This window comes from Pongo pygmaeus, chromosome 12 (assembly GCF_028885625.2).
Source record: "Pongo pygmaeus isolate AG05252 chromosome 12, NHGRI_mPonPyg2-v2.0_pri, whole genome shotgun sequence".
NCBI classification, from domain to species: Eukaryota; Metazoa; Chordata; class Mammalia; order Primates; family Hominidae; genus Pongo; species Pongo pygmaeus.
Window position 1 is genome coordinate 96,857,035 of NC_072385.2, and position 14,296 is coordinate 96,871,330.

Below are 14,296 nucleotides of genomic sequence, written 5' to 3' on the forward strand. Positions count from 1 at the left end.
TCCTGCCTCAGCCTCCCGAGTAGCTGGGATTACAGACGCCCGCCAACACGCCTGGTTAATTTTTGCATTTTTAATAAAGACGTGGTTTCACCGTGTTGGTCAGGCTGGTCTTAAACTCCTGATCTCATGATCTGTCCGCCTTGGCCTCCCAAAGTTGTTAGGATTACAGACGTGAGCTACCGCACCCGGCCAGGAGGTTTTAAATATATACATATATATCTCTCCAGAATTTTTCTTTTTTTTTTTGAGGCAGGGTCTCACTGTGTCGCCCAGTCTGGAGTTCAGTGGCACGATCTCAGCTCACTGCAACCATCGCCTCCCAGATTCAAGTGATTCTCATGCCTCAGTCTCCCAAGTAGCTGGGACTACAGGTGTGTGCCACCACACCTGGCTAACTTGTGTATTTTTTGGTAGAGACGGGGTTTCACCATGTTGGCCAGGCTAATCTCGAACTCCTGACGTCAAGTGATCTGCCTGCCTCAGCCTCACAAAGTGCTGGGATTACAGGCATGAGCCACCGTGCCTGGCCTCTCTCCAGAATTTACATGTGTTAATATATTTATGTTTTCTTCAAGTTGTTGTTTTACAATAAAAGTAATAAAACAGGAGAGAAAATTGAAGTACCTGTCACTACTCCATTGTACCCCCAGATGGAACTACATGTTGATATTATGTTTTTTCGGGTGTTTTTGTTTTTTTGTTTTTTGAAACGGAGTCTTGCTCTGTTGCCGAGGCTGGAGTGCGGTGGCGCAATCTTGGCTCACCACAACCTCCGCCTCCCAGGTCCCAGTTCAAGCAATTCTCCTGCCTCAGCCTCCCGAGTAGCTGGGATTACAGGCACGCACCACCACGCCCAGCTAATTTTTGTATTTTTAGTAGAGACGGGGTTTCACCATGTTTGCCAGCCTGGTCTTGAACTCCTGACCTCATGATCCTCCTGCCTCGGCCTCCCAAAGTGCTGGGATTACGGGTGTGAGCCACCACACTCGGCCTGATATTATGTTTTTTCTTAGAAATATCTATCTATATAAATAAGTATGTTTTCTATATGAGTATGTGTCAGTTATATTAAATATATATTTATATATGTGTTATATAGAGAGTAAGATAACTATGAGCAATATATAGTATTTCTGTTTTAAAATTTACATAAATAATGTCATTTCATTCTGTGACTCCACAATAACATTTTTTACATCTATTAATGTGAATATATAAAACTCTCATTTATTTAACTCCTATATAGTTTCTGTCATATGTTTTCATCAATTATTATTCATTTCCTTGTCAATGATATTTTTGTTGTTTCTAATTTATCCCAGTTAGAAAGATTGCTGCAGTTAACATCCATACAAATTTCTCATGCACGTGTGCTGTGAGAGATTTTCTAGGATGTACACCTAGAAGTAGAATCGATGGTACATTTCAATGTCATCAGACATTGCCAAATTGACCTCCAACATAGCTACATGAATTTACGCTGTCAGCAGCAGAGCATGATAATCTGTATTTTCCCACATTCTCACCAGTATTTGATATTGTTGGACTTTTTAATTTTGCTATGTTTGGTAAAATACACTGTCTTACGGTTTTAATTTGCTTTGCTCATTTTCTTAGTAAGCATTAACACTTTTCCTGTCTATGTTTAATTTTTGGTGAAATGCTTACATTTTTGTGTTTTTCTTCTGATTGACTTTTTATTTCAAGGTTTATTTCTTTTGTAAAGAAAATTAAAATAACTGAAAACAAAGAATAGTAAAGAAAGATTTGTCATCTCACCTATTAAAACATTTCCACGTTGTCTAAAACTGCGGAGTAGGCCCAAGAATCAGTGTAACAGAACAGATTGCTTTGAAACAGACATTCATCCACGTGAGAATGTAATATATGATAAAATATAATATATGATAAAAGCACATTCATTACGCTTCAATATGAAGCGTAATGAATGTATCAGTTAGCTGTTTGAGAAATAAATTTCATTTAGGCTCTCATATCATAAATCAAAACAAATACCAGATAAAATAATAAAATAAAATGTTTTAAACAGGAAAACAAAGAAAATATAGGTGAATGTTTTATGTTAAGAGTGGCAGAGGACTAACTAAAGTCAAGGAAAGATGTCTCAGAGGACAATTTTACTGTTTTGGTCTATATAGAAATTAGATGGGGTGTGGTGGCTCACGCCTATAATCCCAGCCCTTTGGGAGGCTGAGACAGGTAGATTGCTTGAGCAGAGGAGTTTGTGACCATTCTGGGCAATATAGTGAGACCCTGTCTCTACAAAATAAAAAATAAATAATTAGCTAGGCATGGTGGTACACACATGTGGTCCCAGCTATTTGGGAGGCTGAGGCAGAAGGATCACTTGAGTTCCAGAAATCAAGCCTGCAGTGAGCCATGATGGTGCCACTGCACTCCGGTCTGGGTGAGAGAGTGAGACCCTATCTCAAAACAAACAGACAAACAAAAAAATTAACTTCTACCCATCAAAACACCTTACATTAAATGGTAGATGAAAAAAAGACAGCTGAAAAGCTGACAATAATATTTATGTCTGTGTTGATATCATTAACATACAAAGAGTTCTTAGAAAAAATTCACTTACTAACCAATAGGTGAAAGAAGAAAGAGGCCAAATACAGTGGCTTACGCCTGAATCCCAGCACTTTAGGAGGTCAAGGCGGGTTGATCACTTGAGGTCAGGAGTTCGAGACCAGCCTCAATGGTGAAACCCCATTTCTACTAAAAATATAAAAATTAGGCCAGGCACGGTGGCTCACGCCTGTAATCCCAGCACTTTGGGAGGCTGAGGCGGGTGGATCACCTGAGGTCAGGAGTTCAAGACCAGCCTGACCAACATGGAGAAACCCTGTCTCTACTAAAAATACAAAATTAGCTGGGCATGGTGCCACATGCCTGTAATCCCAGCTACTCGGGAGGCCGAGGCAGTAGAATCTCTTGAATCCAGGGACGCAGAGGTTGCGGTGAGCCGAAATCATGCCATTGCACTCCAACCTGGGCAACAAGAGCAAAACTCTGTCTCAAAAAAAAAAAAAAAAAATTAGCCAGGCATGGTGGCAGGCGCCTGTAATTCCAGCTATTTGGGAGGCCAAAGTGGGAGGATTGCTTGAACTCAGGAGGCAGAGGCTTCAGTGAGCTGAGATCGCGCCACTGCCCTCAAGCTTGGGTGAGATTCCATTTCAAAAAAAAAAAGAAAGAAAGAAAAGAACACACATCTGTATCAAAGAAAATAGAAATGGCCACCAAGCATATAAAAAAAAAATCAGGGCCGAGTGCATTGGCTCACACCTGTAATCCCTGCACTTTGAGAGGCCAGTGCGGGCAAATCATGAGGTCAGGAGTTCAAGACCGACCTGGCCAACATGGTGAAATCCCTCTCTACTAAAAACAGAAAAAATTAGCTGGGCGTGGTGGCAGGCGCCTATAATCCCAGCTACTCAGGAGGCTGAGGCAGAAAAATCTCTTGACCCTGGGAGGTGGAGGTTGTAATGAGCTGAGATCGCGCCACTGCACTCCAGCCTGGCGACAGAGTGAGACTCCCTCTCAAAAAAAAGAATGCGTAATTTAGCTGAGCATAGTGACGTGTGTCTGTGGTGCCAGCTACTCAGAAGGCTGAGGTGGGAGGATCACTTGAGCCCAGGAGGCAGAGGCTGCAGTAAGCCCAGATCGCACCACTGCACTCCAGCCTGGGCAAAAAAGCAAGACCCTGTCTCCAAAAAACAGAAACATATTCTTTAGCCTTACTGATCAAAAAATTATGTTCAAGGTTATTTATCACCTATTATATCTATCTTACAACAATGAAAATGTGTGATAACTATGTCTGGAAATGGGAAGAATTATAAAGTACATGATAGTATATTCATTTGGATAATATATCCAATATATCTATTAAGTATCATGTTTATAACCAACTATATAAATTAACCCAGATCCGAAGAAATTAAACCAAAACATAGTAATTTAATTTAAACTTTACTGGGTGGTAGAGTTACAGGTTTTACTTTCTCTCCTATACTCTTTTTCTATTTTAAACAATGAATACATTCAAGTGAATATGTGACTTCTAAAAAATTATAAGGGATAACTTTAGTTTTATTAATGTTATTAAAATTATTTTAGCTCTATCAAGAGCTGGTATTTTGTTTCTTAAGGTAGATTTTAACAAACTGAAGAAACATTAAAAGCCATATTTATATATTTATATGTTTGTATAGATAGGAATAACAAGGGCTGGCCATGGTAGCTCACACCTGTAATCCCAAAGGGGGCCAAAGTGGGCAGATCACGAGGTCAGGAGTTCAAGACCAGCCTGGCCAATATGGTGAAACCCCGTCTCTACTAAAAATAACAATTTAGCGAGGTGTGGTGGTGTGTGCCTGTAATCCCAGCTACTCAGGAGGCTGAGGCAGAAGAATCGCTTGAACCCATGAGGCAGAGGTTGCAGTGAGCTGAGATCACGCCACTGCATCCCAGCCTGGGCGACAGAGCAAGATTCCGTCTCAGAAAAAAAAAACACACACACACACACACACACACAAGGAATAACAAGAAGAAGAAATAGTTAAGAATTTGTGTCTGGGCGCAGTGGCTCATGCCTGTAATCCCAGCACTTTGGGAGGCCGAGGTGGGCAGATCACGAGGTCAGGAGATCGAGACCATCCTGGCTAACACGGTGAAACCCCGTCTCTACTAAAAATGCAAAAAATTAGCCAGACGTAGTGGCAGGCACCTGTAGTCCCAGCTACTCGGGAGGCTGAGGCGGGAGGATGGCGTGAACCCGGGAGGCGGAGCTTGCAGTGAGCTGAGATCGCGCCACTGCACTCCAGCCTGGACGAAAGAGCGACACTCTGTCTCAAAAAATAAATAAATAAGAATTTGTTTTAAAATAATTAATTTAATTTTTGTTGAGGGGGTCTAGAGTCAATATTTTTGAGATTGTTCATTAAGGCAAAGTTTTGATATGTTATCAAGCTAGTTCATTCATATGAGGTGAACTTAAAGGTCTGATAATAGAATTAACTTGCTTGAGATATTCTGTCTGGAACTGAATTCATAGGAGACACAGTCAGTAATGAAGTAGGGATCAAAGCCACAGGCATATTTATATATTTGTATATCGAGGCAAGCATATCCCTTGCTTAACAAGCAAAGTTTTATAATAGAGTATTTCCATTATGGAAATCTTATTTCCTGTTATAAAATCTGGCATCTTTCACTTTAAAAACTATATGTATGCATGTGAACATGTACAAGCATGTACAAAAATCCTCTTGGATCTCATGAATCACTCTTGATTGCTGCAACATTGTTTTTCGTTTTTAGGCCCTTTGGCTTTGAAATAAATTTCAAACTTTAAAAAACGTTGCAAGAATAACATAAGGAACTCTAGCATACCCTTCTCCTAGATTCACCAGTTGTCAGCATTTTGCCACACATGGTTTATTACTTTCTCTATAATCCACATATCATTATTGTTAATATTATTATTAATTTTGCTGAACCATCTGAGGATATGAAGTCATCATGACTCTATTCCTACATACTTCATGGATATCCTAAGAACAAGGACATTCCCTTCCATAACCACAGAAGAATTACCAAATTTGGCACTACTTGTCCTAATAATAACCATCATAAAGCCCTTTTCTTTTTTTTAAGTCATTATATTGCCTTAGTCTCCTTTAATCTGGGGCAGTTCCTCAGCCTTTGTCTTTCATAACATTAATGTTGAAGAATACAGGGCGTCTATTATGTAGAATGTTTCTCAGTTTAGAATTGTCCAATTTTTTTTTCCTCTCAGGTTAGATTCAATGTATACATTTTGGCAGGAATACTGCATAAGTAATGTTATGTCTTAGTACATCATATAACTAAGACATATTGCTTTGTAATGTTGCTTTGTCCCATTATTGGGAATCTTAACTTTAATAACTTTTTTAAGAAATTGTCTGCCATGTTTCCCCACTATGAAGTTGCCATTTTTCCATTTTATAATTAATAGGTAACCTGTGGGGAAATACTTTGAGACTTTCTCACTTGTCTGTTCCCATCAAACTTTCTTTCTTTTTTTTTTTTTTGAGTCTCACTCTGTTGCCCGGGCTGGAGTGCAGTGGCACGATTTTGGCTCACCACAACCTCCACCACCTCTACCTCCTGTGTTCATGCAGTTCTCCCACTTCAGCCTCCCAAGTAGCTGGGACTACAGGTGCCCGCCACCGTTCCCGGCTAGTTTTTGTATTTTTAGTAGAGATGGGGTTTTGCCATGTTGGCCAGGCTGGCTTTGAACTCCTGACCTCAGGTGATCCCCCCACCTCGGCCTCCCAAAGTGCTGGGATTGATTTCAGGCATGAGCCACCACGCCCGGCCCGTAATTTTTTTTTTTAATTCAGTGGGTCCCTTATTGTTACTTCAATGTGGCCCCATTATTTCTTGAGCACTTCCATACTTTCTAGCCCCAAGACGTAGCGGACTGAGTATTTTCCCCCTCACTGTTCTAGAATCAGCCCCTTCTCCAAAAGCCTTGATTCCTTTCAGTAGAAAGTCATATTTAGATGCCCAATCTTCTTAAAATCACAATTTAAAAATAAAATGGGGCCGGACACCTTGGTTCACCTGTAATCCCAGCACTTTGGGAGGCCAAGGTGGGAGGGTTGCTTTAGGCCAGAAGTTCGAGACTTTCCTGGGCAATATGGTAAGACGCTGTCTCTATAAAAAATTTTTAAATTCAGCTGGACGTGGTGGTGCATGCCTGTAGTCCCACCTCCTCGGGAGGCTGAGGCGGGAGGGTTGCTTGAGCCCAGGAGTTCAAGGCTGCAGTGAGTTATGATCATGGCACTGCACCCCAGCTCTTTCTGGGGGGGAAAAAGAAAAAAAATTAATTTCTAAAAATGAAAATAAAATAATTTTTGATAAAAAATTGCTTGCAGCATTGCCAACTCTGAGTAAGAGATTATATTCTACGTAGAATAAATTCCTATGATGGGGTTTTCAGGGTTTTTTTGTTTTAGGTTTTTTTGTTTGTTTGTTTGTTTGTTTTTGAGACAGGGTCTCACTCTGTCACCCAGGCTGGAGTGCGGTGGCATGAACGCAGCTCACTGCCACCTTAACCTCTAGGGCTGAAGTGATCCTCCTGCCTCAGCCTCCCAGGTAGCTGGGACTGCAGGCATGCACCACCATGCTTGGCTAATTTTTTTGTTTTTTGTAGAGACAGGGTCTCACCATATTGCCCAGGCTAGTCTTGAATTCCTGAGCTCAAGCAGTCCTCCCAATTTAGTTTCCCAAAGTGCTGGGATTACAGGAGTGAGCTACCTAGTCTGGGTGGGTTCTCAGGTTTTTAACATTTGTGACTCAGGTTATTATAAATTGATTAAATCCTTCAAATTTTACATCTCTTTTGTTTGTTTTTTTGTTTGTTTGTTTTGAGACTAAGTCTCACTCTGTCACCCAGGCTGGAGTGCAGTAGTGCAATCTTGGCTCACTGCAACCTCTGCCTCCCGGGTCCAAGCGATTCTGTAGCCTCAGCCTCCCAAATAGCTGGGATTACAGGCATGCGCCGCCATGCCCAGCTAATTTTTGTATTTTTAGTAGAAATGAGGTTTCACCATGTTGTCCAGTCTGTTCTAGAAATCCCGAAGTGCTGGAATTACAGGCGTGAGCCACCACACCCAGCCGACATCGCTTTTTTTAAACTTTATTTCTTTACATTAAGTTAATGGACTTTTTCTAGACTATTGTTCTTAACCCTTTATTCCATATTACAAAAGGCTGGTACCCTTATTATGAGATAATGTTAGCATGTCAAATGTATATGTTCATAATCCTACTAAAGTACTGATTATCACTGGGTATTTACAGTTGCCAAAATAGCTCAAATTTACGCAAAAGGTAGGGATCAGTTCTATTGAAGAAATGATAATCACAAAATGTTTGGAACTCGTATTTTGTATGTTCAGAAATACTGTTCTTTAGAATAAATGTTCATATTTCTAGTATTTTTAATTACATACTATATTTCTGTTCAAGTTGTTTCTATTCCTGAATAAATGTAATGGCAAGTAATTCCTTAAAATTCTTAAAACACTGTCTTCAGGAAATTGTCTAAGTTTTTTTTTTTGTTTTTTGTTTTTTGTTTTTTTTTTTTTTGAGACAGAGTTTCGCTTTTGTTGCCCAGGCTGGAGTGCAATGACACGCTCTTGGCTCACTGCAACCTCCACCTCCCTGGTTCAAGCGATTCTCCTGCCTCAGCCTCCCAAGTAGCTGGGATTACAGGCATGCACCACCATGCCTGGCTAATTTTGTGGTCAGGCTGGTCTCGAACTCCTAACCTCAGGTAGTCAGCCTGCCTCGGCCTCCCAAAGTGCTGGGATTACAGGCGTGAGCCACTGCAGCCAACCGTTTTTTTAATGGTTGTATGGAATTTACAGGTTTTCATATTTACTAAATTGAAAGGAGATATCACTTAAAAATGTACTCTGGATTTTAAAATTAGTTAGAATATTTTATAATCATTTAGCATTAAATATAACTGCATACATGTAACTTTATACATTGAACTTCTTACAGTTGTCTGTGGACTGTATTAGGTTGAGGCAAGTACTACTATAAATGTTGGGGGGAGAGAGAGATGATTGTTCAAGATTAAAATTCTGGCCAGGCACAGTGGCTGACACCTGTAATCCCAGCACTTTGGGAGGCCAAGGCAGAAGGATCACTTGAGCTCAGGAGTTCAAGAGCAGCCTGGACAACATGGCAATACAACGTCTCTCCTACAAAAATAAAAAAATAAAATTCCAAAATGTTTTAGAAACAGCACACTTCTTTCATTTTTCATTTTCAGAAGACTCTGTACCTACACCTGATGAAGTAAGCATGCTAACAGCAATTGCACTCTTCCTGTGGTCTGCTAGTAATGAAATAATAGGAGTCCAGTCATTACAGAATGGCTGCATGAACAGATTTAAAAATGCATTAAATTCATGTGACCCATGGGTAAGTTACACTTTACACAGACATAGATAAAAACATTTCCCTTTATCAGGAAAATGTCAGATTGATTCATTAAAATATGTGATACATAATGAAAAGCTAAGTATTTGCACTATGGCTTTTGAATGGAAAAACTGAAACAAATCACTGGGTTTAAGCACTAGAACACATGTGTATGTTTATTCACATATGTAGAAATTCTTCAATATCTGAAATATTTGATTAACCCCAGGGCATACTGGTAGAGACAAGAGTCTATGATTATGTTTTCCAGTGTTTATTTAAATGACGCTAAGGACATTAAAGGAGAAGTTTATATTATTAGACATTTTAATGAACCTACTAGAAACTGTAGTTTGTCTAGAAAGTAAGAATTTATTTTACAATGTCAGAGTCTAAACTTGTGATTCTCAAGCCTGCTACATGTCAGAAATTTTAAAAAGCACAAACATTCTTGAAGGCCAGGCGCGGTGGCTCACGCCTGTAATCCCAGCACTTTGGGAGGCCAAGGCAGGCAGATCAGGAGGTCAGGAGTTGGAGACCAGCCTGTAGTGAAACCCCATCTCTACTAAAACAAAAAAAATAGCCAGGTGTGGTGGCAGGCACCTGTAATCCCAGCTACTTGGGAGGCTGAGGCAGGAGAATCACTTGAACCCAGCAGGTGGAATGAGTTGAGATTGTGCCATTGCACTCCAGCCCGGGCAACAGTATGAGACTCTGTCTCAAAAAAAAAAAAAAGAAAAGAAACATTCTTGGACTCCACTACTGTCTTCCTGAATCTGAGTCTCCAGATAGGTGGCTCCAGGATCTGTATATTTAAAATGTTCTTCAGGTTTTTCTTGTGTCTAGCCAGATTTAGCCACTTGTGTTCTACCAAAGCACTGAAATAGTTTTCTTCCACTCTGTCCCATATATTGGTGGGTCTTCCCTCCCTCTCTTCTTTCTTTCCTTCCTTCCTTTTTTTAAAAAAGTGTTAATCTGAAGCCTTTCTAATACAAAGTGGAGCCAGTAAGACTTTATTTTCTAGGTCTGGAAACCTTACATTGTTAACAGTCATTTCCAGGGAATCAAATGGTTTTGAGATATCTAAGCAATGTATTTTTATAGCTTTGTTTCAGATCATTCAAATATTAACCTTCCTTACTAAATATATTTGGTTAAAATGGGAGGGACAATTGTACATTAAAGGAAGAATTAAAAACAGAAGTGGGAATAACTGATTTCTAACTTATTTCACAGTATAAAAATACAGGAATTGGCCGGGCATGGTGGCTTACACCTGTAATCCCAGCACTTTGGGAGGCCAAAGCAGGCAGATCACAAGGTCAGGAGATTGAGACCATCCTGGCCAACATGGTGAAACCCCATCTCTACTAAAAATGCAAAAATTAGCTGGGTGTGGTGGTGCACACCTGTAATCCCAGCTACTTGGGAGGCTGAGGCAGGAGAATCGCTTGAACCCGGGAGGCAGAGATTGCAGTGAGCCAAAATGGTGCCACTGCACTCTAGCCTGGCGACAGAGCGAGACTCCATCTCAAAAAAATTAAAAAAAAAGAAATACAGGAATTGTATAAGCATGGTGATCTGGTCATTAAAATATATGAACATTTTTGACTAATTTTTGTCAGAAAATTCTATTCTACTCCATTACTCTAAGTAGAAAATGTAATTTCCATTTTCATCCTGCAGTATCACTTATTTTCAGTACAGAGTAAGATGCAATGTGATCGTAGAGCAAATAAAAACTATACACATGTTAATTGATAATATGTTCTTCTTATATAGGTTCAAGCCAAATGTTACCAGCTTCTCCTCTCAGTCTTCCAACATTCCAATCGCGCCCTTTCAACTCCTTATATTCATTCATTAGCTCCAATAGTGGTTGAAAAGCTAAAAGCTGTTGAAAGAAACAGACCAGCCAGTAACATAGAGCTTTTAGCGGTTCAAGAAGGAATAAAAGTTCTTGAAACATTGGTTGCTCTTGGTGAAGAACAAAACAGTAAGTATATTCTTATAAAAAGCTACTAGTTCAAAATGAAGATCTATATTGTATATAAATCTTATTTGATATTAGAAACAGGCCTGTTGGGCGCGGTGGCTTACACTTTGGGAGTCCCAGCACTCTGGGAGGCCAAGGTGGGTGGATCATGAGGTCAAGAGATCGAGACCATCCTGGCCAACATAGTGAAACCCCATCTCTACTAATAATACAAAAATTAGCTGAGCGTGGTGGCGCACACCTGCTGTCCCAGCTACTCGGAAGGCTGAAACAGGAGAATCACTTGAACCCGGGAGTTGGAGGTTGCAGTGAGCCAAGATCGTGCCAGTGCACTCCAGCCTGGCAACAGAGCGAGACTCCGTATCAAAAAAAAAGAAAAGAAGAAAAAACAGGCCTTTGCTTATGTTACATAATGTAGTGAGTTGATTTTTTTGTTTGTTTGTTTTTGAGCAGGAATTTAAAATGAATTGCCCATGGCGTTTCAACACAGTGATTTTTTTTTTTTATTTTCTAGGAATGTATGCATCCCTTAAGATCTAGGAAAAATATAGATGTTTAATAGGGTTTTTTTTTTCTTTTTTTTTAGACAGTCTCGCTCTGTCACCCAGGCTGGCATGCAATGGCACCATCTTGACTCACTGCAACCTCTGCCTCCTGCACTGAAACAATCCTCCCACCTCGGCCTCCCGAGTAGCTGGGACTACAGGCACGTGCCACCATGCCTGGCTAATTTTTGTATTTTTTGTAGAGACAGGATTTCGCCATGTTGCCCAGATTGGTCTCTGACTCCTCCTGGACTCAAGCAATCCACCCACCTTGTCCTTTCAAAGTGCTAGGATTACAGGTGTGAGCTACCGTGCCCATTTCATAGGGTTTTAAAATAATACATTCTAATCTTCATAATCGAGGTATAAAACCTTTATAACAAATATAACTAGTTAAGTATTAATACCAAACATAATTAATATCTCAAAACTTTTTATTTAGAATTTTTTTTTAATTTAATGAAAAACTACTGCATACATCCATTCAACCAGAGACTTATGCAGTTTAATTTATTTTCTTCATTCCCTTAATACTTAAGCTTTGATTTTATCACAATATTTGTCCTTCAAAATGTGATTTTTAATTGTAGAGAGACTGTACTTTTTAAACTAGTGTCTTATGATTGAACATTAAGCTGTTTTTAATTTTTCAAGATCACAAATGAAGCTTTCTTTTTTTTTTTTTGAAACAAAGTCTTACCCAGGCTGGAGTGCAGTGGCACGATCTTGGCTCACCGCAACCTCCACCTCTGAAGTTCAAGTGATTCTCCTGCCTCAGCCTCCTGAGTAGCTGGGATTACAGGCATGCGCCACAACGCCTGGCTCATTTTTGTATTTTGAGTAGAGATGGGGTTTCACCACGTTGGCCAAGCTGGTCTTGAACTCCTCACCTCTAGTAATCCACCTGCCTCAGCCTCCCAAAGTGCTGGGATTACAAGCGTGAGCCACTGCACCTGGCCGAGATGAGCATCTTTATTCTTAAATTATGTGTGTCAGATTCCTAAGAGTGAAACTACTGGAGAGAAGGGAATGCACATTTTAAGACTTTTAATTGGCCAGGCGCAGTGGCTCATGCCTGTAAACCCAACACTTTGGGAGGCCAAGGCGAGCAGATCACTTGAGATCAGGAGTTTAAGACTAGCCTGGCAAACATGGTGGAACCCCATCTCTACTAAAAATACAAAAAATTAGCTGCGCGCGGTGGCTCCTGCCTGTAATCCCAGCACTTTGGGAGGCCAAGGCAGGCGGATCACCTGAGATCAGGAGTTCGAGACCAGCCTGAACAATATGATGAAACTCTGTCTCTACTAAAAGTACAAAAATTAGCCAGGCCTGGTGGTATGCGCCTGTAATCCCAGCTACTCAGGAGGCTGGACGGGAGAATTGCTTGAACCCAGGAGGCGGAGGTTGCAGTGAGCTGAGATCGCCCCATTGGGCTCCAGCCTGGGTGACAGAGCGAGACTCCATCTCAAAAAAAAGAAAACAAGACTTTTAATCTATATTGTCAGATTGCTCTCCACCTACAAACTGTACCTGTTTTTTCTTTTATGTTAAAAATTTTTTCCTCTTCTTTTAAAAACATTTCACAGAAAATTGGAAAAGTAGTAGAGATTTTTGAAAAGCGATTTCAGTAGCTCCTCTATAAAATAATAATCCAGAACTATGCCAGTAGAAGAAAAGAATGCAGAGGAGAAAGTGGAAGAAAGGTTTATCTGATTTGATGATTAACTGGTTATAGAAGGCAAAAGAAAAGAAGCAAATATTACTATGTTGCATGAAAATAACATCAAAATTGGGAAAGTCAGAAAAGGCAGTGTTTGGAGTTGATAAATTTAGTTGAAATTAGTAACAATATAGGTTATTTAGGCAAAAATGTTATGACTGACATTGCCTATGTTTGGCAAATCAAAATAACTTTATTTGTATTTTTATTTTACTAATTGTAAATTCCATAAAGATGAGGACTGAATCTTACTCACTTTGTAATCCCAGCACTAAGTTTTATTGCATTCTAGTATTTAAAATATTTTTGAGTTGACTCTTGGGATCAATTCCTGTACAGGCACCCTAATTTGGAATTAAATTTAGCATGAGGACAGATAGGGAAGGGAACTTTTTTTTTTTTTTAATTCTGTATTGTTTGATTTTTTTGGCAGTAAGAATATATATATCATTTGTATAATTAAATATAGTTTAATAGCTAGTTAGGCTTTAGCAATGTCCTTGAAATAAGTGACCCTTTTTCAGTTTAAGATACAAAACAACCAAAGCATTGTAATTTCAACTATCTACCAGACCAATTTATAGCGTTATTAGTGAGGTGTAGCAATGATCAGCACCATCGGTCAGGTGTGGTGGCTCACGCCTGTAATGCCAACATTTTGGGAGACCAAGGCGGGTGGATCACGAGTTCAGGACCAGCCTGGCCAGTATGGTGAAACCCCGTCTCTACTAAAAAAAAAAAAAAAAAAAAAAAGAAAGAAAGAAAGAAAAAAAAAGCCGGGTGTGGTGACGGGTGCCTGTAATGTCAGCTACTCAGGAGGCTGAGGCAGGAGAATCGTTTGAACCCAGGAGGCAGAGGTTGCAGTGAGCTGAGATCGCGCCACTGCACTCCAGCCTGGGCAACAGAGTGAGACTCTTGTCTCAAAAAAAAAAAAAACAAAAAACAAAAAAAAGCACCATCGTGATTTCTTCATTTTTTTAATGGACTGCTTCACTACTCAGATAACAGATGTTTTGT

The 14,296-nt window shown here is 39.9% G+C and overlaps 1 protein-coding gene across 5 annotated transcripts in view; it reads left to right on the forward strand.

The window, feature by feature from the left end:
- Positions 1–14,296, forward strand: part of HEATR5B (HEAT repeat containing 5B) — a 105,852-nt gene that overhangs the window by 87,009 nt on the left and 4,547 nt on the right. For 2 of the 5 annotated variants that reach the window (XM_054473290.2, XM_063648813.1), the window contains 2 exons: positions 8,864–9,015; positions 10,798–11,011. In XM_054473290.2, coding sequence (XP_054329265.1) covers positions 8,864–9,015; positions 10,798–11,011 — 366 coding nt within the window. Of the gene's footprint in view, positions 1–253; positions 455–8,863; positions 9,016–10,797; positions 11,012–14,296 lie in introns of those variants that run through there. The other 3 variants (XM_054473297.2, XM_054473307.2, XM_054473317.2) reach the window with 3 other exon arrangements.